The following is a 19,185-nucleotide window of genomic DNA, read 5'->3' as shown; positions in this document are numbered from 1 at the left end:
GTTCAGAGACTAGATTAACCCACAAAGTTGGCGACAGTGGGAAGGAAGAACTCCCCTTTTAACAGGAAGAAATCTGGGAAAAACCAGGCTTAGAAGACTGATATATTTCATCACCGCTGCTTTCAGCAGTGAAATCCTGTTGTTATATGATGAACGCCCGCCTCCAAAGCAGACAACCCCAACTAAACCTGAGTCCCTCCATCTTTTTGTTTTTAGAACTGAACAGGCTTCTTGTTTGAGAGATGAAATGTCTTCACACACGTGCAGAAGTCCAGGCACAGTCTTTTTCACACTCTTAGGAGTAGAAAAGAGATTCCTCACATGAATAGATCAATACTCACATGGGCTGCTCTCCTAAAGTTCATCATCTTCACAAGAATTCACAGCAACAGGTGATATGAACGAGACAGCTGTCTAATCTGAAGACACATTACAGTCTCGCCTACCTAATCCTGCAGATTATCTCATAAAACCAACTGGCTTTCCCTAACCTCGCCTGGAGTCTTTAACTGCGCATAGAGTCATTAATGTGACTCTGCTAACAGGAACCAGTGACAGCCTCAGATACATTGAAGGCTTCTTGGACCTGATACGTATATTATATGCAGAGATATGTGGAGTCTCGGAAGAAAGGAGCAGATTCTATGATGTTGTATACTTCACTTACCTTTCTGTTCCACATGAGCGTTTGTATTCAACACTTAAAGAGAATACGCTGCAAGAAGATTAGACTTATTCTTTGGTGGTTTGTTGCGTCAGGTGTCTTTGTGTCGTCTCTGTTATGTAACAACAGGACATCATGTTGCTAAGCGTAGTAGTAATGAGATGTCAGGCTTCTGATTCTTACCACACAAACAAAACAAAATGCACTTTTCTGTTTGAAACGCACATAAAAGTGCATGATGAGTGTGTTTCATACGATACGCCGATTGAAAATCGTTCTTATATTAGTCCGTCAAGAAAAGGAAAATTACATGAAACTGTTTATGATAAAATGAAAAGCTGTGACGATTTTTAGTGCTGTAATGGTTTAGTTTAGGCTTTGGTTCAGAGCGGCAGCTAAGAAACGTCTTATTCTCTGTTTCAGTCGCTACAATTAATTTATGGCAAGTAGTCACAAAACAGGTATTTTTAATTAATGATGCCCTAAACAAACAACCGATGGTTTATATTTTCTGTCAGTCAGCTTCTTCTGATGGTCTGCGATTATAACTCGATTCAGTATCCTCACTGTGATTTTTAAATGCAGTGAGGTGAACGTGGGCTCAGATCTTGGTCCATGTTGTTTGTTTACTTTGCTGTTTAATCCAGGAGGAATTTAAAGGCTTTTCCATCCTTCGCTATCACATGAAAGACAACTTCCACCCAGGCAGGTGCAGGTTCACATTCACTGTGGGGGGTTTTCACACCGTGACGAACAATAGTTTCCTTCCTGCTATAATTTATCAGTTCAAGATACTTTTTTTTTTTTTGTGCCTGTCCTGTTTGGCTCTTTTGCCATCAGAATTGTTGTCTAAAGGCAAAGAAAGATGCCCAACGGATTTACTTTACCAAATTGACCATCCCAGCCTTGCCGTAATGGTCCATTTGATTCACCTTTTATTGTTTATTTTATTTTCACTTACTGAATACGGGACAGACTTGACTGGGAGAAAGAAAGAGGGAAAGAGAAACAGCTGAGAAGAGGGACGGGGGAGAAGGGCAAAAGACAAAAACCAACAGAACGGGCAGAGGAAAAAAAAAAAGTTCAAGATACTAAAAAAGAAAAGTCAGAAAATGTCATGATTTATACCTGCAGCACAGGTTAGTGGGAACCCATCACTTCTTTGTTCACAGCTTTGAGATAAATAGGTTGAGCTCCACTTGAGGTGAAATCCGAGTCCATCCCGACAGCAAATACCTCTGTTTAAAAGGTCGGATATCAAGAGAAGCATCACAGTTATTGCAGTGCCACCAAGTAAACCTGTCGCACAGTGCGAACACGTAGCTGTAGAGCTGCTGTGTGTCTTTGCCTCCATCGTGATCGTGACGCTCTCACCAGCATTTATATCTTCATCTTCTTATCCATGCAACTGTTAGCAGTGCAGCTTTCCAATATGCTAAAATGTGGCTTTTGCTTTTATCTTCAGATCTGATTTCCCACTTTTTTAGTCACAGGCGCACTTAATCTGAGATTGCGTACAGTACATATCAGTCTGGACTACACAAAGGATAGAAAGGTGGTTTATGAAGCATTTCTACATAACTTGATTAGAAAAATCCTATAAACAAATGATGGAGAAGCTTCCCAGCGTCTGAAATGATAAAGAGCATTAAAGCCTGTGTGAAATGTTGTTACTGCAAATAGAGCTGCATTTTACTTCCTCTGGGGAGGAAGTGGGAATCTGATGGAAAAATGACTTTCAGTGTATTTATTCACCTCAGTGCGGTGAGAATAGCATGAGGAAATACATCATTTTTGTGTAAATTTTCTGTAACGACACCTAATTTGGGAGTTACATGTATTGACATATAAAGACACCTTTATCTATAAAGTTTCATCAGCACAAACGCTGCTGGGCTGTAATTGAAAAATGACAGACTTGATGGAGTGCAAGGTAGTGCATACATACCTGCAAACAAAAGCAAAGTAATATTTTTTTCCTTATTTGAAGATAAATTGCATGCTAGGTAAATGTGTGTTTGCACCAACAAATATAATCTGACAGCAAGAAGATGTGAGGGCCTCGTGGAGATTTGATCGTTTGAGGGGCAAGAGAAGGATGAAGGCTCAATCCTGTGTCTGTTATTTAGGGTGTGATGTGAATAAGGATGAGATCATAGTCCTGTTTAAGAGTCAGCTGTTTGGTGTGTTACTGGCTCTCACTGTTTCCACTGCATGTGTTTCTCTACAGCTACTGAAGCTGTTTTAATAGGATTACTTTACATTACTACAGTTTATTAAATGTTTTGGGAGACTCGCTGATCATTGGTGGAAACAACTGTGCATTGTGTTTTGTAGTTCCAGAACTCTAATTTCTCTTTTTACTACATTTTAACAACAAGTATGGTTGCAGTGGAGGATGCTGTCGAGTTTTTGGAGTAACAAAACCACATTAGGACTATTAATTTGATCGTCTGTGCATGGTTTTTGACCTTTTGTAATGCAGCTCTGGTTTCCCGTTACCTTCTCCTGAAAGTCTGTCATGTGGGGAAGAAACAAAAAATTGCTAATAGAAGTTTAATTTTTACTTATTAAACTGAAAGGGACAGACAAGCTTCTGTCACAGTGAAAAGAAAGAGACGGCAAAACCTAGAAGCTGATCACTAAAAGAGCAAGTCAAGAAGGTTAAATGATTAAAAACACCCTCCTCTTCACTGAGCAGGATTTAGCAGTCAGCAGCAGACTGCAGAGTCGCTCTGGCTCTCCTCCCTCTGGCCTTAAGTACTCCTGGTCTAATTGCAGACTACAGACATTTGCTCAGAAGGGAGGCTGAAGAGAAGAAAGCAAGACATGCAGGAACTACCCCTGAGCTCAACCAACCCAAAACAAAGAGACCATTGCAGAGCTGCTTTACACAGAGCTGCTTTACACAGTGCTCACTGTTTTCATGCAGCAGACTTTGTTCTTACATTATGTCCTCTATTTTTCTCATGTCTAACATTAGTTAAGCTAGCAACAAAAAAAGAAGCTAGGTGTGTTTAGGCTTTACTAGAAGAAAAGTGGCTTGAGAACAAATAAACACACTCATCTGTTCCTGTTGTTTCATAAATTACTCGAACATTAAAGTTTAAACACAGTGTGAGCCCTGTTAGCTGTGTTAGGATGCTCCTGTTGCTGGGTGGATGCTTCCATTAAAGACTAAAAGTAAACACAGAATCTAAATTTTCAGTTATGGGGAGTTCATCAAGACTCTTGTTTGCTTTGGGAAAGGAAAACTTCAGTCACTGGTTTGTTATTGCTTTCCCTGGAGGGGCTTTACAGTGATTGGTTTTGGGACTTTGGGGTTAGCTGATCCCGTGTATTACAAGCTAATGAAAGCTCTGATGCTCCTTGAAGGACGAGGTTTTTGTAAATGATTGTGGTTTAAGCCATTCAATACTTTAACTGTACTTATATTGTATGGTATACAGTATTATGGTATGCTGTAAATACTATATGGTAACTTTACAGAAATATGTGATTTTTTTTTTTTTTTTTGAACTTCTGTGCAAGATGTAACAACGCACTAACAGTAAGAGCTAAGTCTTCAGCTAAGAAAACCATATGTCGTTTATTTATTCATTAATCTGAGAGAACTGAAATGCAGTTTGTGAAGGGCAGGAGAAGATTTGTTCCTCAAGACACTGAAAGGGACATTTTAACGGTTTGTTTTACTCAAACTGAAAGCTCATTGCTGTGGTTTCCATTTGATCTCAACCATTCGGCCAAGAAATTGCTCAAGAAAGAAGAAACATCTATGGAATAGAAGTTGATTTATCACATTATACCTGGGCAGATTGTCCGTGGATATCTTGATGGTGTCGGATATGAGGACAGAATATCACCATAATATTGGTGGAGCTGCTAGTAAAAAGCATGCAGCTGGCTGCGGTACATAGGGTACCAAAGTCCTGGTACCCTAACTGCCTCTGATGTTACCTACTAACTGAAAACTCTGCTCTGATGTCCCATGTTTAACAAGGACACCAAACACCAATAAAACAGCCTTTTTTTTTCCAGCTCTTTTTTTTTTTTTTTTTTTTTGTGGTCTAATAAGTTATGATTTTATCTAACACCGTTTCACTGGCTTTTTTTTACAACCTTGTAGCCTCAACCCCTGTGTGTGCATGTGCGCGTGCGTGTATTTGCCTGCTTTCCTAACTTCTTTTGTCTTTGTGTTTTCCAGATGTATCACTCTGACCATGGTGTAGACTTCCCTGACCTCTCCTTCCAAATCCCTGGCTGCCCTGCAGAGAGAGGCCCAGCAAACAGAGTGTGAATACAACTGCCAACACACCTCGTTTCAGCCTCCCCCCCTCACCCGTACAGGGCCTCGCTCAGCTGCTGCAGCTCCAGTCCCTCCCTCGCTCCTCATAGGCCATGGACAGCCCTCCTAAACTGTCTGGTGAGACGCTGATTGTGCACCACATTCCCCTGGTGCACTGTCAGGTGTCGAGTAGGCGGCAGGGTGGCTGCGGGAGCTCAATGAAGAGGACCAACCCTTTTAGCCCACCAGAGAACCTGGGCTTGAGTCGCACCACTTCCCTTCCGGAGAGAGACGTCCTCCAGAGAGAAGCTCTCCTCTACAGCAGCCTGATCCAGACCTCTAGTGGCTCCTGGTCCTCCCACAATGGAGGAAGAGAAAGAAAGGGTGGCGGGAGAGGCGGGAGAGGCGGCAGCACAGCCAGCGATGATTCATCATTTGCCTCGAGCAATTCGGAGGACCAGCTGATTACAGCGCACACATTACCCAGAGCCAAACCGAGGAACAGGAATCCATTCCGTCAAAATCCTTTTCTGCTGAATACCGAAGAGGACGAGGATGACGAAGGGGAAGAAGATGACGGTGACAACCTCAGTGGTTACCTTGAAGACTCTTCCTTTCACCTTCACAGTGACGCTCACTCTGCTCTCAGTGACGGTTTGACTTCCTTCCATTTGCACGACCTTGGTTTTGCTCCCCAGCCCTTCCTCCTTCACAGCTCAGTGGGAGGAAGTAGTGGGGAGTCCCTGAGAGGTGGCGCCTCGGATCTTTCAAACCACCTAGAAGACCTCGAAATTTTGGAACTTGCCAGTCAACGGCGCCATGGAAGCAGTGGCTCCAACATGTCGATGGACTGCGGAGATCAAGATTGGGGTGATGACGACGAAGAAGACGAAGATCATCCGATGAGGTGTGGGAGAAGCAGCAAGACAGGCTCCTACTCTTCCAGCTCTTCCACCCAGCACTGCTCCTGCTGTACTCTCTCCCAGAATTACCCTCGGCACTTCCCCGAGGCGTTCTCCGAGCCGTTCTTAGAGTGCCAGCAAGGCTACGGCAGCGACTCCTCCTGCAACAGCTCCGATGGTGTGCTCGTCAACTTCAGTGCCATCTACAACAAGATGAACAACAGCGTCCCAGAGAAGCCACCAGTGTCCGGTCCCACCAACCTCAACAGCTCCACCGACCACTCCTGCACCTCATCTGCTTCCGATCTACCAGGAAACCGAGACTCAACTGGAGGGGCTTTCTATTTGGACCTTCACACTTCTCCAACCGAACCTCCCCTATCTCAACAACTTGGAAACACATTCCCTCTCATCCGTGAACCACGCCTGTCCTCTTCCTCCACCTGTTCCTGCTCAGTGGAGCACCAGGGGGCTCTTGACCTCGATGCCAACTGCAACTCCTACCACCCTCCTCACGCAGGGTCCTCTGGCGACCTCGCTTCTTGTCTCCAGAGTCAGGCACGACTGGTCGTCGCCACCCAGAACTACTACAAACTGGTCACGTGCGACCTTTCGTCGCAGTCGTCCCCGAGTCCCGCGGGCTCCTCGGTTCACAGTTGCTCAGACGAACACAGCAAAGGCAGCCCCACCCCGACTCAGCCGAGTGAGTACTTCCTCTTCAGGCAGCAAGCTTACGAGGAAGGAGTGGAGGAAGAGGATGAAGAGGGAGAGACATCTAGGGTGAGTGGAGAATCCGGCCTCTGTAGTTTCAACAGTTCCTAATCCATTTCAGGATACACTGCATGCAAAGGTCCACACGAGAGTGGAAATGCAGTCCACTAGAAGTGCGACCAAAGGGTCAAAGTTCATCAGCTATTTTGTGATGTAAAATTGTAACACTGACAAAACTAAAATGTCACATTGGGTTCCATTTGATATAATATGATTATAATCGAATATGATCAGTGACAGTTTTGTTTTCCTATTTATTATGTGTAAAGGTAAATACACTGATTTACTGAATAACTGCAGCACTTAACTGTGAATAAGGATTTATGATGATAAAGAATCTATAATCCAAGTCGAATGTAAAAGATCTAGTCTTTGATTTATCCTCCACTGAATCTGTGTTTGATGTTTTTAGTTAAGTAAAGGTCAGTTTAATTACGTTACACAAACAAGTGATTATGATGTAATGTTTATTAATTGTCTCTCCCCTCCAACTGGTTGTGGCAGATAGCTGCACCTTCTCAGTCTTGTTCTGCTGGAGGTTTCTTCCTGTTAAAGGGAAGTTTTTCCTTCCCACTGTCGCCAAAGTGCTTGTTCATAGGGGGTCGTCTGATTGTTGGGGTTGTAAAGGCTTTGAACTTATAATATGAAGCACTTCGCGGTGACTGTTGTTGTTATTTATGTAGCTAAAACTAAATTGGTCAGTGAAGCAAGACCAAATCAACAACAGAGACAGAAATTACATCTGACTCAACAGAAAAGGCAAAATGGGGAGAAGAAACATAAAGAGCTCCTAAACTGTAAATTAAACTGAAACAGTGAAACCTTTAAATAGCAGTAACACTGGTATTAGTCTGGCACTGGCTCGTTTTAGACACTAGCCACCGTCTGCAGTTATCTGCTCATGTCTGAGGATTATTTTAGCACTTATGTAGACTGAAGGGTATTAATATCAGTCGGTAACAGTGCCACTGCCACTGTGTCAAAGCAAATCTGGATTAGTCAGTTTAAGCCTTTGGTTTGGTTTTAATTTGACCTCTTAACCACAGCTAGTAATGTGTTTTATTTTATAATCTCTTGGAAAAAGTTTAACTTTCAGTCTTTTCTTTTCATATTCCTCGTTATTCAGCAGGATGATGATGATGATAATGACAATGATGAGGATGAGGAGAAGAGGAAGAATCAGCAGGGAGCTAAAGCTGGTCCTGTGATTGAAGGCCAGGTGTATGTCAACATTTCTCCTCCTCTGTCTGGTCGGGGCGTTATTGGAGCGTCTGCAGGAAGCCGTCCACGTTCTCGCAGCTACGATCGCAACCTGGACAAGTCTCCGTCTCCACGGCTCGGCTCGCTGGAGCGGATGCTGAGCTGCCCCGTCCGGCTCAGCGAGGGCGCTGCCGCGACCCCACCTCCTCCTCCGAGGGTCACCTCCTTCGCAGAGATAGCTAGAAGCAAACGAAGAAATGGAGGAGCGGGTGGATCGCCCTCGGTGAAGGCTGCTTCAGACGCCGTCTCCTCTCACTCGCACTCCTCAGTGGACTTTTCTCCGATCCTGGAGCAGCGTGTCGAGGCTGACAGTCAGGCCCTGTCGCCTGTGCCCTTTACCAGATGTTACAGTCAAGGCAGCATAGAGCGACACCTGGAAGGGGGGAGAGAAACCCGGGCCAAGGCAGAAGGTACACCACCTCTTACACTGCACAACAACAGTGTAAACCTCATTTATTCCTTCATTTAGGTTGCAAAGGGACAGAGGAGCTTAAACTGACAGTTTTTACACTTAGAGAATTTCCCATCTACATATCCGCCTCGAGCACATTAGCATTCATTTGTTCTCCTTCTGTCTACCTAATGAATGGAAGATACATAGTTTCCTTTGAACTAGGGCTGCTCAATTAATCGAATTTTAATCACGATTACGATCTGGGCTTTCAACGATCATTAAAAATGACTGAGCCGATTATTAGCCCCTCCTTCATTTATCCGCGACACCTTAAAGGCCGGTTCGTGAAAATATTGTCGGGCATAAACCGTCCGTGGCGCAAAAAAGGGTGGAGACCGCTGATTAAGAGGACCCGAGGGAAGCGTGGAAAGCTAAGCAGAAATTATTTGGAGAGGAGAGTGACTGCTGTTGGTTGAAAAGAGTTAAAAAAAAAAAAAAACTTCAGTGGTGTTGCACACTATGTTATATTATTTTTTAAAGTCATTGAAGCCGGTCAGAGCAGCACGCTCCGTTTTGTGTAACTACTTTTAAATCCCTGTAGAACCGGAACCGTGTAAGCTAGCGCAATAATTTGTTTTGCATGTGAAACCGGAGGAGTTGTACTTACATCTGATGCCATCAGCTTGTCCTCGGTCACGGTTTCCTTCCACATAAAGCTTTGCAAAAATTGCATAAAAAGCGCTTGCAGGAACAAAAACATAATATTCCAGAAACACGCTTTGCCGATCCGATCAGCTGTTCATAACACTTCCCACAGTGAAACAGACGTCGGTGCGAACTATCACATGTCGGCCATTTCCTCCCCGAAACCGGAGGTGACGTCATTTTCGCGGAAATGTAGTTTTTTACTTGTAGGCCTTAAAAGCCTATACTGGTCATGTTTGACTTTTCTGAATAGTTGCTGGGATGCTTAGAACTCGAATTGCACTGCTGGAAATAGTTTATTTTGATGCACATGCTGTTTTCTTTGCAAATTTGCATCATAGGATTGTTTTTTTTTGTTTTACCTGCAGTATATAAAAATTGCTGTATCTCCAAAATAAAACTATGAAGACGCTCAAAATAAATTTCCTGTTGTTGTAAACTATTTTTTGCAACTTTTTTGTATGTAAAGTTTTGAGGGATAAACCTCTTAAATTTCTCCAAGTAGAAATATATGTAAAAAAAAAAAAAACGATTTTCAATTTTTTTGTAGTTTATTGCACTTTTTTGCAATTAATGTAGTTACTATGGACTTAATGCATACATATTATTAAAATATGGGCTATAACAGTTGTATAGCAACTTGAAATGCTCCCACAAATGGCACTACAACATGTAAAAAAATAATATAAGCTCTGGTGGACTTGGTTCTATGGTAGGTCTTAAAGGGTTAAATAAATATCGTCAAATAATCGAGATCTCAATTTCAGTGAAAATAATCGTGATTATCATTTTTGCCATAATCGAGCAGCCCTACTTTGAACTAATCTGGGCTCTGCAAACTCCAGTGGAAAGTATTTGGTTTGATAAAAGCTGATGTCACGCAATAATGACATATAAACGCAACATGTTTGGGAAGTTCCCCCTGCACCCTGAGCCAATAGCAGCATCACGAAGGTATGAATCATGTGATCAAGCCCTGACTGTGAGTTCGTTATAAGGGAAAGAAAGAAAGTTGTTTTAAAAATCAGAAACAGTTAAAACCTTTCATTCAATTGTAAATATGCTGACATTTTTACATACTTTATAGACTTACTTTAAACAGCAGATCATCAAATGTGAACAAATGTTGAGGTAATATCCCTCAGGTGTGGACAGGCATTTTGTTCGGCCGTGTTTTTTCACTTTTTGTGTGTGTGTGTGTGTGTGTGTGTGTGTGTGTGTGTGTGTGTGTGTGTGTGTGTGTGTGTGTGTGTGCGTGTTCAGACATCTTTGTGAGGACAGAAAATTGGCATCTTACTATACTTGTGGAGAAGCAACAGTCACTTATGGGGTTTAAAGGCATTTTTGAGGCTTAAAGGTGTTGTCAGGGTTGTTATTAGGTTATGGTTAGGTTTAGGGTTATTGAGATTCTGAGGTGTGTGCGTGTGCGTGCTTTAGATGGAATGAAGGGTTGAAGTGGGCCAAGCGTGCTCAGAATAACAAACAGGTGAGAGAGGAGAGAAAGATGCAGTGAAACACCCGCCCCCCACAGAGCTCTGCATCAGCTTGCTGAGCTGTGTGTGTGTGGCTTGTATATTTGCATGTTTGTGCCATCCTTCCTAAAACAAGTGCTCGTAGATAGAAACCTCTGTGTCATCGCTCTCAATCAATTCTATTTCTGAAACTTCTAATGAAGTTTGTGTTTGAATGTGATGCCTTTCAGCTCCCTTTCATTTGGCTTAACAGATCAGTTATTCTCAGAAACCTCAACACAAACCTCCATCTGTAGCACTGGATTATTTTCCAGAATTGAGAGATGTGAGGAATCTGACGGAGGAGTTTCTACTGGTGTCAAGTGTTTTTTGGCTTGTTGAACTTGAAATGGTACCCACATCACCTTCTCAGCCAACCTTAGTCACTTATGACTAAGATGTCACTGTATTCCTGCACAATCCTGTTTTGCCTTTGTTTGTGCCTGAAAACAGATCAATTCTGCTTAATTTGGATGTATTTAGCACAGTATGCTGGTTGTTACAAGTACACGTGGAGTTTTAGGCGTAATTCTTGCAGACTAAATCAGGAATAAAAAAAAAAAGAAAGATGGATTTGGAATCAATGAAAGCACTCTGTACTGTACAATTAGGTGGACAGAAATCATTTGAAGTTGAAACATCTGCATCTGTGAATGAAAATAAAGGAGAGTAAAGCCGTTAACATATCGCATTATGGAAAAGTTTTCAGCCAACCCTCATTCCTGTATATTTTGCAGGGATAAAAAGAAACGGGTGCAGATATAAGATGCATGGAAATACAGCATCAAGACAAAAATAGTTTGTACAATTCTAACAAGCTTGAAAGTCAATATTTGGTATGACCACGTTTATTCTCTCTCGGGCAAGTTCAGGAGTAGCTCTCCAAGCTTCTTGAAGGACATTCGGCGCTCTTCTTTGGATGTCGGCTGTTTTTTGCTCTGCTCTCTGTCGTGACACGGCTTCAGTAATGTTGACGTCCGGTCCCAGTGTTCTGTTTTGTGGTTTTCTCTCCAGGTATGCTTTGACCTGCCCTTTGGGTCCGTACGACCTGTTGCCACTGGTTTTCAGTCCAGTTCTTACCTCAGCCTTTTCTTCCAGTTTGCCTTCCTTAAGAACGGCTTCTTGACAGCCATCCTTTCACTGAGACCATTTCTGATGAGGCTTCAGTGAACAGTAGATGGATCGAGGCTCAAGGGCCAGATGCATCTCTCAGGTCCTGTTTCAGGTTTTTGCTGGATTTATTTCCTATTTCTTGAGGACATGATTTTCAGATGCTGTTCGTCTGCTGCGGATAGTTTCTTGTAAGCCTGCCACTTCTTCTTTTTTTGTCCTCTTCTTGTCCAGTTTCTTCAGATTGTGTAAAGACACGCCACACGCCAGTTTCTCAGAGCTAATAACTTTTTGGGAATCAGCTTGTTGGTGCAAAAATACTTCAGACTGTGTTAACTTTTCAATTTTTTTAGATTGAACTGAGAAATGTGGTCAAATGATGTGTGTTTGCAACAGGCTGTTAGTAACAAAGTGCTTAAAGGTTTTTCTTCTTTCAGCTCCTCCTTTTAGGGATCGCCACAACAGCTCATCCTACACCTAACGTCCTCTGCTGTCACACCAGCCCTCTGCAATAAAGTGACTAAATATACAATTACAACACTGGTTCAGGCTCGAATGATTCATAAATGAGCATTAAGTAGCTTAACAAACAAAAAATCTAAAGAGAAACTAACTGAAAATTAGAGAAATAGAAGTGGAATGTCCAAAGAAAACTACCTGCAGAAAACCCAGAGAGCTAATGCTCATTTTTAAAAGATCACGAGTGTCCTTGGAAGCAAAAAAAGTAAAATGAGGGATGGGCCAAGACTTTTGTACAGTACTGTACACTAAATGGATAGACTGTGCATTAGATAACTGTCTGTACTTGGTAATTTAATGTTAAAATAAAGATTATTGTCAAAGAGTAGCACAAATACAGTGTTGGACTGAGGTGGATGGATGGATTTAAGTAAAATCAGAAAGTTTTCAGCCACTAACTCTGACTCGTTAGGGTTTCAGGTACTTTTAAACTGTGCAAGATAACTTATTTCTATGAATTAAGTCACTAACCCATCAGTTTCTGTACATATAAGAACAGTGACCGTCGTCAGCTCAGTCTCAGCTGCTCGCTGTTTGTCTACTTAGGTAAATACACAAACACATGCTTGGGATTCCTGTGGAATAAGACCAAGGAGGGTAAAGAGCACTGGGAGAGTGATATCCCAGGAAGCCCCAGCTGTCGCCTTTTATAGTTGTAGACCGGCTGGCGTACGGAGAGAAATCAGCCTCAAATGTGTCACAGATGTGTGTGATTTGTGGGTATTCACAAATATGTGCTCTGATCTACACACGTTTGAAGACGCGTTACAAAAACATATTTGGAAACCTTCAGTGATCAGTACCTGTAGTAATGATGCACAAACGTTTGAGGTTTGATTGTTAAATGATGAGCTTCCGTTTGTGCATGCGCAGTTTTGAGGCACTTTTCACACAGATTCACAAATGTATGCTGCATTCAAGTGCTAGTGGAAAACTGGGTCATCCGAACATCATTTGAGGAACATAAAAAAATCTTTTTAATTTGGACTTGTATGATCTTTTAATAATTAAAAACAGACTTCTGCCTTCGGCTGAGTGTTTAACAAGGTTTCTTGGAATTAAAGAGAAATGCTCTCTGGGTTTCGTCCTGCTCTGCTGCGCCATAATACATGAAAACATACGGCGTGCTACAACCAGCCTGTGGGCCGCACTTCAACTACATTTTTACATTAGAGCATTCAACACCGGAAGATCATCTAACAGCTGATTTTTCTGTTACGTTACAGCTAAATCACAATAATGAATATTGTCTTTACTTGAGGGTATAATTAAAATAGTCCTTGTAGACTTTTATGCACAAAATGGAAAGGTTGTATTTCTTTCCTTCTACCTGCAGGAACAACCTAGAACACGTCACCTCACCAGATTTACTGAGTATAGATGAAAGTAGTGATTGAAACAGATTGTATTTCACGTCTTTAAGCCCTTCAGCTGGGAAGTGAAACCGAGGATTTATTGATAATTTAGAAGGCGAGGGGAAATTTGGTAAAGGATCATCCCAAAGAATAGAGGCACGTTCCTCCCTTAGTTTGTAACGTTGTGTCTATAAAGGCCGTGATAATTTAAGGCTGTAATGAAAGGCTGTGCAGAATCTCAGCACATATATTATTCATTAGACTTCACTTCAGTCAGCTGTGTTGTTTCACCGCAGTACAGTACAGGCTTCAGTAAAAGCCTCTGGGAGACAGCTTGCTCACTAATGATGCTAACATAAAGCAGAGAGCTGCAAAGGAAAAGCTTCGGCTGTCTAATGGATTCATCTGTGAAACAGGAGAAGAGCTGAAGAGAAAAACAGGCAGAGAGGAAGAAGAATGAAGTTGGGAGAGGCCAGTTAGCGAGAAAAGAAATGAGTCCAATTAGAAGGATGACAGAGCAGATCCAGAGTCGGAGAATGAGGGCTTCTCTTCTCCATCCCAGTGGGAGCTGAGTCCTGCTGGGTGTGTATTCCTCTCACTCCGCCCTCCCTTCCCCCCGCTTTCCACAGCAGCTTGTTGTCTGTGGCTGAGAAACAGCTACTGCACTCGGGTCAGGTGGCACTGGTGGGCCGGCCGTTGGGCGACAAACAGCTTGCGCAACCCCGCTGACGTCACACGTCACTGTCTGTCACCCAGTGCGCTGGATCTAGGAGCACACACACAAACACACACACTGCAGACAAAGGCTTCTCCTCGCTGCTGTGTCTCCTGACTTTCCCAGGTTTAGTCTGCATGTGTGTGTTTGTCTTTGTGTGTCTGTGTGAGTGAGTGAGTGTGTGTGGGCCTGTGAATAGCAGTGTGGTTCTCTGTGATAAGAGCGGTTGAGCTTTATGACCGGGCAGTTTTCTGCTGTGTGTTGTGGTTTCACTTCTAACCTTTCTGTTTGTGCAGTCTTGAGCTGCGATGACCTGCAGGTTCATGAGTTTCTACGCCGGCCTGTACTGATTTTATTTCATTTCTTTATTTATTTGTTTGAGTATCTGAGCTGTGAATATGTGTGGTGTTTGAGTCTTTATAAATGTATTGACTTTTAGCTTTAGCCTGTTGATTGGACAGTGTGAGGAATTTGGAGGAGTCTGTGATAATCCTATTTTATTTCCTAAATTATTAACCGAGAAATCAAATAATCAGCAAAAGGGAATCCACAGTGGAAATAAATATTTGCAACACACATTTGTACTGAGGTCAGCTTGTCTCAGCTTTCAGAGAAGAGGTCAAAGAGAATATAAATGGGAGTAAAAGATGCATTTGTGACATCTTGGTAAACACATTAAACACTTAGCTATGCAGCTGCAGCACTGACAGCTCATTATTGCAAATGCTTCACTTGTGGACGGGGTTAGGGTTCTGTTTCTGCATTTCAAATATGTCCCCTGAACGTCTCACATGCAGGGAGTTGACAGAGCTGCTGCTAGTTGTGATAATCTAAGAAGAAGAGCTTTTCGTCTGCCCCGAGGAAAGACAGTAGGCACAAAAACATGAAAAGCATTCCATCAAAATACCTCAAACTTGGCACCGCATTTACTCAACAATACAGCCGACAAATATGAAGCAGGCTGGATTAACGGTGAAGCGCGCACACCCACAGACACACATAGTGACACTCCTGGATATATTCAGTACATTAACAGTCCTCAGTTGCAGTTTTGAGTCAGGACTTTTTATATCTTTGTTTGTTGTTGCTGTCAGAGCAGGTTTGTACTGTTAAACGTGTGGCAAACTAGAACTAAGCAGTTTGTGTTTGGGCTCTTCTAGGTGGTCTCTCCAGTTCTGCAGACAGCCGCTCAGCAGTGGTCCGCTACAGCAAGGACCAGCGGCCCACGACCCTTCCCATCCAGCCCTTTACCTTCCACCACCAGTTTGCAGCTAAAGCCCCCCAGCCCAAGCCCCTGGCGCCCCTGCTCACAGGCTACATCTCTAGCATGCAGGCCCGCTCCAGCTTGGGCTCAGGCTCTGGAGGTCCAGTCGGGGAGGACGGCGATGACGCAGCTGAGAAAGTCCACAGCTTCCAGGGTTCTCTCATCACAACGGCTCCTCCTCCTGGATCGGTTAGGCCCTCGCCTCTTGGGAGTTACTCCCCGGTCCGACTCCAGGGAGCACCCAGCTCCGGGACCTGCTCCACCTGCACCCCCAGCCCTAAGCCAACGCACAGCCTCTCCTGCCCCCTTTCAGCCGGCCTCGGCCCCCTGCAGACCCCGCCCACAATAAAACAGGCGGGGGCATCAGCGCCGTTACCCCCTACTCCTCCTCCTTCATCACTGGGGCTGAAGAGAGGGGCGGTGCCACCAATGCTGCCAGCAGTGCAGGGACACTGTTTCCGCCGTGGAGGGCTGCCTGGCTTACCAGCGCTTCACAGTGACACTCTGAGCCCACTGGGCTGCCTCGACTCTGCAAAGCACGAGGAGGGCAACAAAGGGCACGCAGCCAGGACACATAATGGTACGCCCATAAATAAATCTCACGTTTCCGTTAAAAACTATTCATTAAATCCCTGATGAGAAAATGCTGTTTTAAAATAGGTGAACAGTTTTTTTTCACTGTTCACACTTTGCTTTCACTTTGACTGAGGCCATCTTCCCCTCGTCGTCTCTCATGCCTTTACATTTTCCTTCTTTTAACTGTCAGCCCTTCGCTACAGAATCGCTCAGCAGGTTTTGTCCTGATGCAGTTGGTTTATAAAATCTGCATTGAATTAAAGTTCTGTTGACTTACTGTCAAAAAGAAGCTCCTGTAGATTCTTACTGTTCTCTTTTTCTCTTTCTTCTCTCCCTTCATGCATGACCTTAAACGTTTTCCTGTCCTCCCTTCACCTTTTCCACACGCCCATCTTCATCTGCTTTGTTCCTGCGTATCATTTCCATCTGTCTCATCAACAAACCCTAATCCGACCCCTTTATCGCAACCCTAACACCTCCCGTCCCACAACAGCGCACCACCTCTCGCCTCAGGCTCTCAAATGGAGGGAGTACCGCCGTCGAAACCCTCTGGGAGTGGAGAGGGTGTCGGGGTGCCATGCTTCTGCTGGATTGGGGCCACGACCTGCCAGACGCAACGTTTTTGATTTCCCTTCGGTCCCCTCTGGCCACAAGCTGGGACGACTCAACGGTGCTCAAAAATCTCTTGGCACTGTTGAGACCTGCAAGAATATCAAATATTTAAACAATAGACTCAGATATTTTAAGTACTGGCAGTATTAGTAGGCTCATATAAGTGTGCTCCTTACCTCAATGCCTCTAATAGTGACTTGGTGTGTGTCTCAGCAGTGGGCCAATCAGCTAAGCTGCAGCAGAGCTACAGCGACTTCCTGTCCGACTACTTTTCCCTGACAGAGAAGCCGCCTGAGGAGTTCTGCCTCTCCCCGGACGCCTCCACCTCCTCCTCTTTGTGCTCGTCCTCGCAGTCTCACATCTCTGTTGACCTGACGCAGAAGAGAGGTGGGGGTTCTGTGTGTGTGTGCATGCCTATGTGTGTGTATTCCTATCTTTGTGGGGACCAAAACCCCAGTCCCCACAAATTTGAAGGAATTTTTCTGACTCCAAATGTGGTTTTAATGTTTAATTAGGTTATGGTTCGGTTTAGGGTTACTGCTTACCGTTCTCCACACACACCAACAAGCGGGTCTTTATTCTAAGAAAGTGTGATGGTGTTGTTGTTGTGCCTCTGGGCTCACAGGCTGCAGGGATCTCCCAACATTTATAAATATTACTGTCTGTGAACGATACAGAATTAATCGATTTGTTAGGAGAGTTCACACTAAATTCAAGCTCCCTTAAGTCTTTCATACAAAAGTGCACTGTTCTCCTTTTTTGCTTTTCCTTGTCTGGTAACTGAATACGAGTGTGATTCAGGGATCTGACTGTTTTTCACACTAACAAAAGCTGCTGCTGGTCTAAGCGTTAATTAGTTACACTTAAAGAAGAGCTTAAAACCTCCAGAAACGGTGTACAAGCCAAAATACAAACACGAAACATCAGATTTCACCTCATGCACTACCTGTATTTGTATAGCACTTTACTAGTCCCTAAGGACCCCAAAGCACTTTACACATCCAGTCACACACCCATTCACACACTGGTGATGGCAGCTACATTGTAGCCACCCTGGGGCGCACTGACAGAGGCGAGGCTGCCGGACACTGGCGCCACCGGGCCCTCTGACCACCACCAGTAGGCAACGGGTGAAGTGTCTTGCCCAAGGACAGAACGACCGAGACCGTCCAAGCCGGGGCTCGAACCGGCAACCTTCCGATTACAAGGCGAACTCCCAACTCTTGAGCCACGATCGCTTTTCTACAACACAACTCTTAGATAGTTATAAGGAGCAACATGTTTGCATTAACTTTGATTAAACACAAAGTACAATTTTCATGGATCTTTAAATACAAGGAAAAAATCCCATAAAAGTCCATTAGAAGGTAATTCAGACATTATTTGGCTCTTCAGTTAAAAAAGGCATCACTGTTCCTGTTTAGATGCTCAACTTTAGTCCTTCCTAATATGTAAAAGCAGGATGACACCTTCATTTTTTTTTTTTTTTTTTTTTTTACTGACAACCTGTGAGCTGTAAAATCAAATCACCCTAAATGAAGTGGATCTCACAGAGTTATCCGAGGCCACAGCAGTGAGAGAGGAGATCATCCTCCTACCAGATAATGCAGGTTTACACAGCTGTAGAGAGCAGCGACATGAGTGCTGAGCAGACTGATTAAGCCCTTTCACCTTACTTTCATAAAAATCAATTTCACAGATGAACCAGGACACAAAGATTTGCTTTACCTTCAAAGTGAAGCTAAAAAGCTTTTTGCTCAGTAGGAGCTGAATTGCACTCTTTGTCAGCGTTTTGTGACTCATATCTTTCAACGTTTGTCTTGTTTTCAGACTGATGTGAGTCAAATCCCTAGAAGACAACTTTACTGCTGTAGCAAATCTAACAGTGCAGATTTGGAGCTCAGACTCATTATTATATTGGTACCTCACCTTCCTGCAGGGGTTTTGTAAAATAGCACACAGATGACTGCCATGTGACTGTTGCCACAGTAACACAGAAATAAAAAGATGGACTTACAGACGCTTTGCTCGGTTTGTCTCGTCAGCTCTGGTGAAAGCCGTGAACACTGCAGTGGATCTGATCGTGGCTCACTTCGGCACCAGCAGAGACCCCGATGTTAAGGTAAGCCTGGGGTTCACAGGTGAGGCAGCCACACACGATGGCACGAACTGCTCATTTGTGAATATGAACTCACACGCTGGTTCTACTGGCTGATCAAAGTTATACGTATAGAATTTGCACAAACACATCACAACTGCAATGAAGCGCAAAAGAACCAAAATGTGTGTTTTGTGGTGAATTACACCAGCTTCACCATCAGATGGCGCCACCTGACTGCTTGGTGAGAGTGAGCAAGCTGTTTGTGTACTTGTAGCAAATGTTATGTAATATTTATTTGTATTTTTATTCTGTATTTGTATATGGGACAAATACAGAATAAACACACGCTGCATCTAAAGCAGCGCTTGGTTCAGTAGCTTTAGATTCAGTGTCAGGGGGACAGAGCGTTCTGTCAGACTGTCACCCACGGTCGGGTAATCT

General features: G+C 43.6%; 1 protein-coding gene across 5 annotated transcripts in view; it reads left to right on the top strand.

Annotated features, from left to right (window-relative positions):
• rusc2 (RUN and SH3 domain containing 2) overlaps positions 1–19,185 on the top strand; it is a 42,766-nt gene that overhangs the window by 15,117 nt on the left and 8,464 nt on the right. Inside the window, exons 3-8 of one of the 5 annotated variants that reach the window (XM_085426455.1) lie at positions 4,869–6,631; positions 7,752–8,292; positions 15,352–16,035; positions 16,525–16,701; positions 16,857–17,030; positions 18,689–18,765. In XM_085426455.1, coding sequence (XP_085282581.1) covers positions 5,063–6,631; positions 7,752–8,292; positions 15,352–16,035; positions 16,525–16,701; positions 16,857–17,030; positions 18,689–18,765 — 3,222 coding nt within the window. In that variant the 5' untranslated portion in view covers positions 4,869–5,062. Of the gene's footprint in view, positions 1–4,868; positions 6,632–7,748; positions 8,293–15,351; positions 16,036–16,524; positions 16,702–16,856; positions 17,031–18,688; positions 18,766–19,185 lie in introns of all 5 variants that reach the window. The other 4 variants (XM_085426454.1, XM_085426453.1, XM_085426458.1 and 1 more) reach the window with 4 other exon arrangements.

The sequence above is a fragment of the Rhamphochromis longiceps genome, linkage group LG12 (genome assembly GCF_057381845.1).
Source record: "Rhamphochromis longiceps isolate RC_006_pf linkage group LG12, R_longiceps_female_GT1.1, whole genome shotgun sequence".
Classification (NCBI taxonomy): Eukaryota; Metazoa; Chordata; class Actinopteri; order Cichliformes; family Cichlidae; genus Rhamphochromis; species Rhamphochromis longiceps.
Note: the sequence above shows the minus strand (reverse complement) of the source record. Positions and strands in the feature narration are given on the sequence as shown.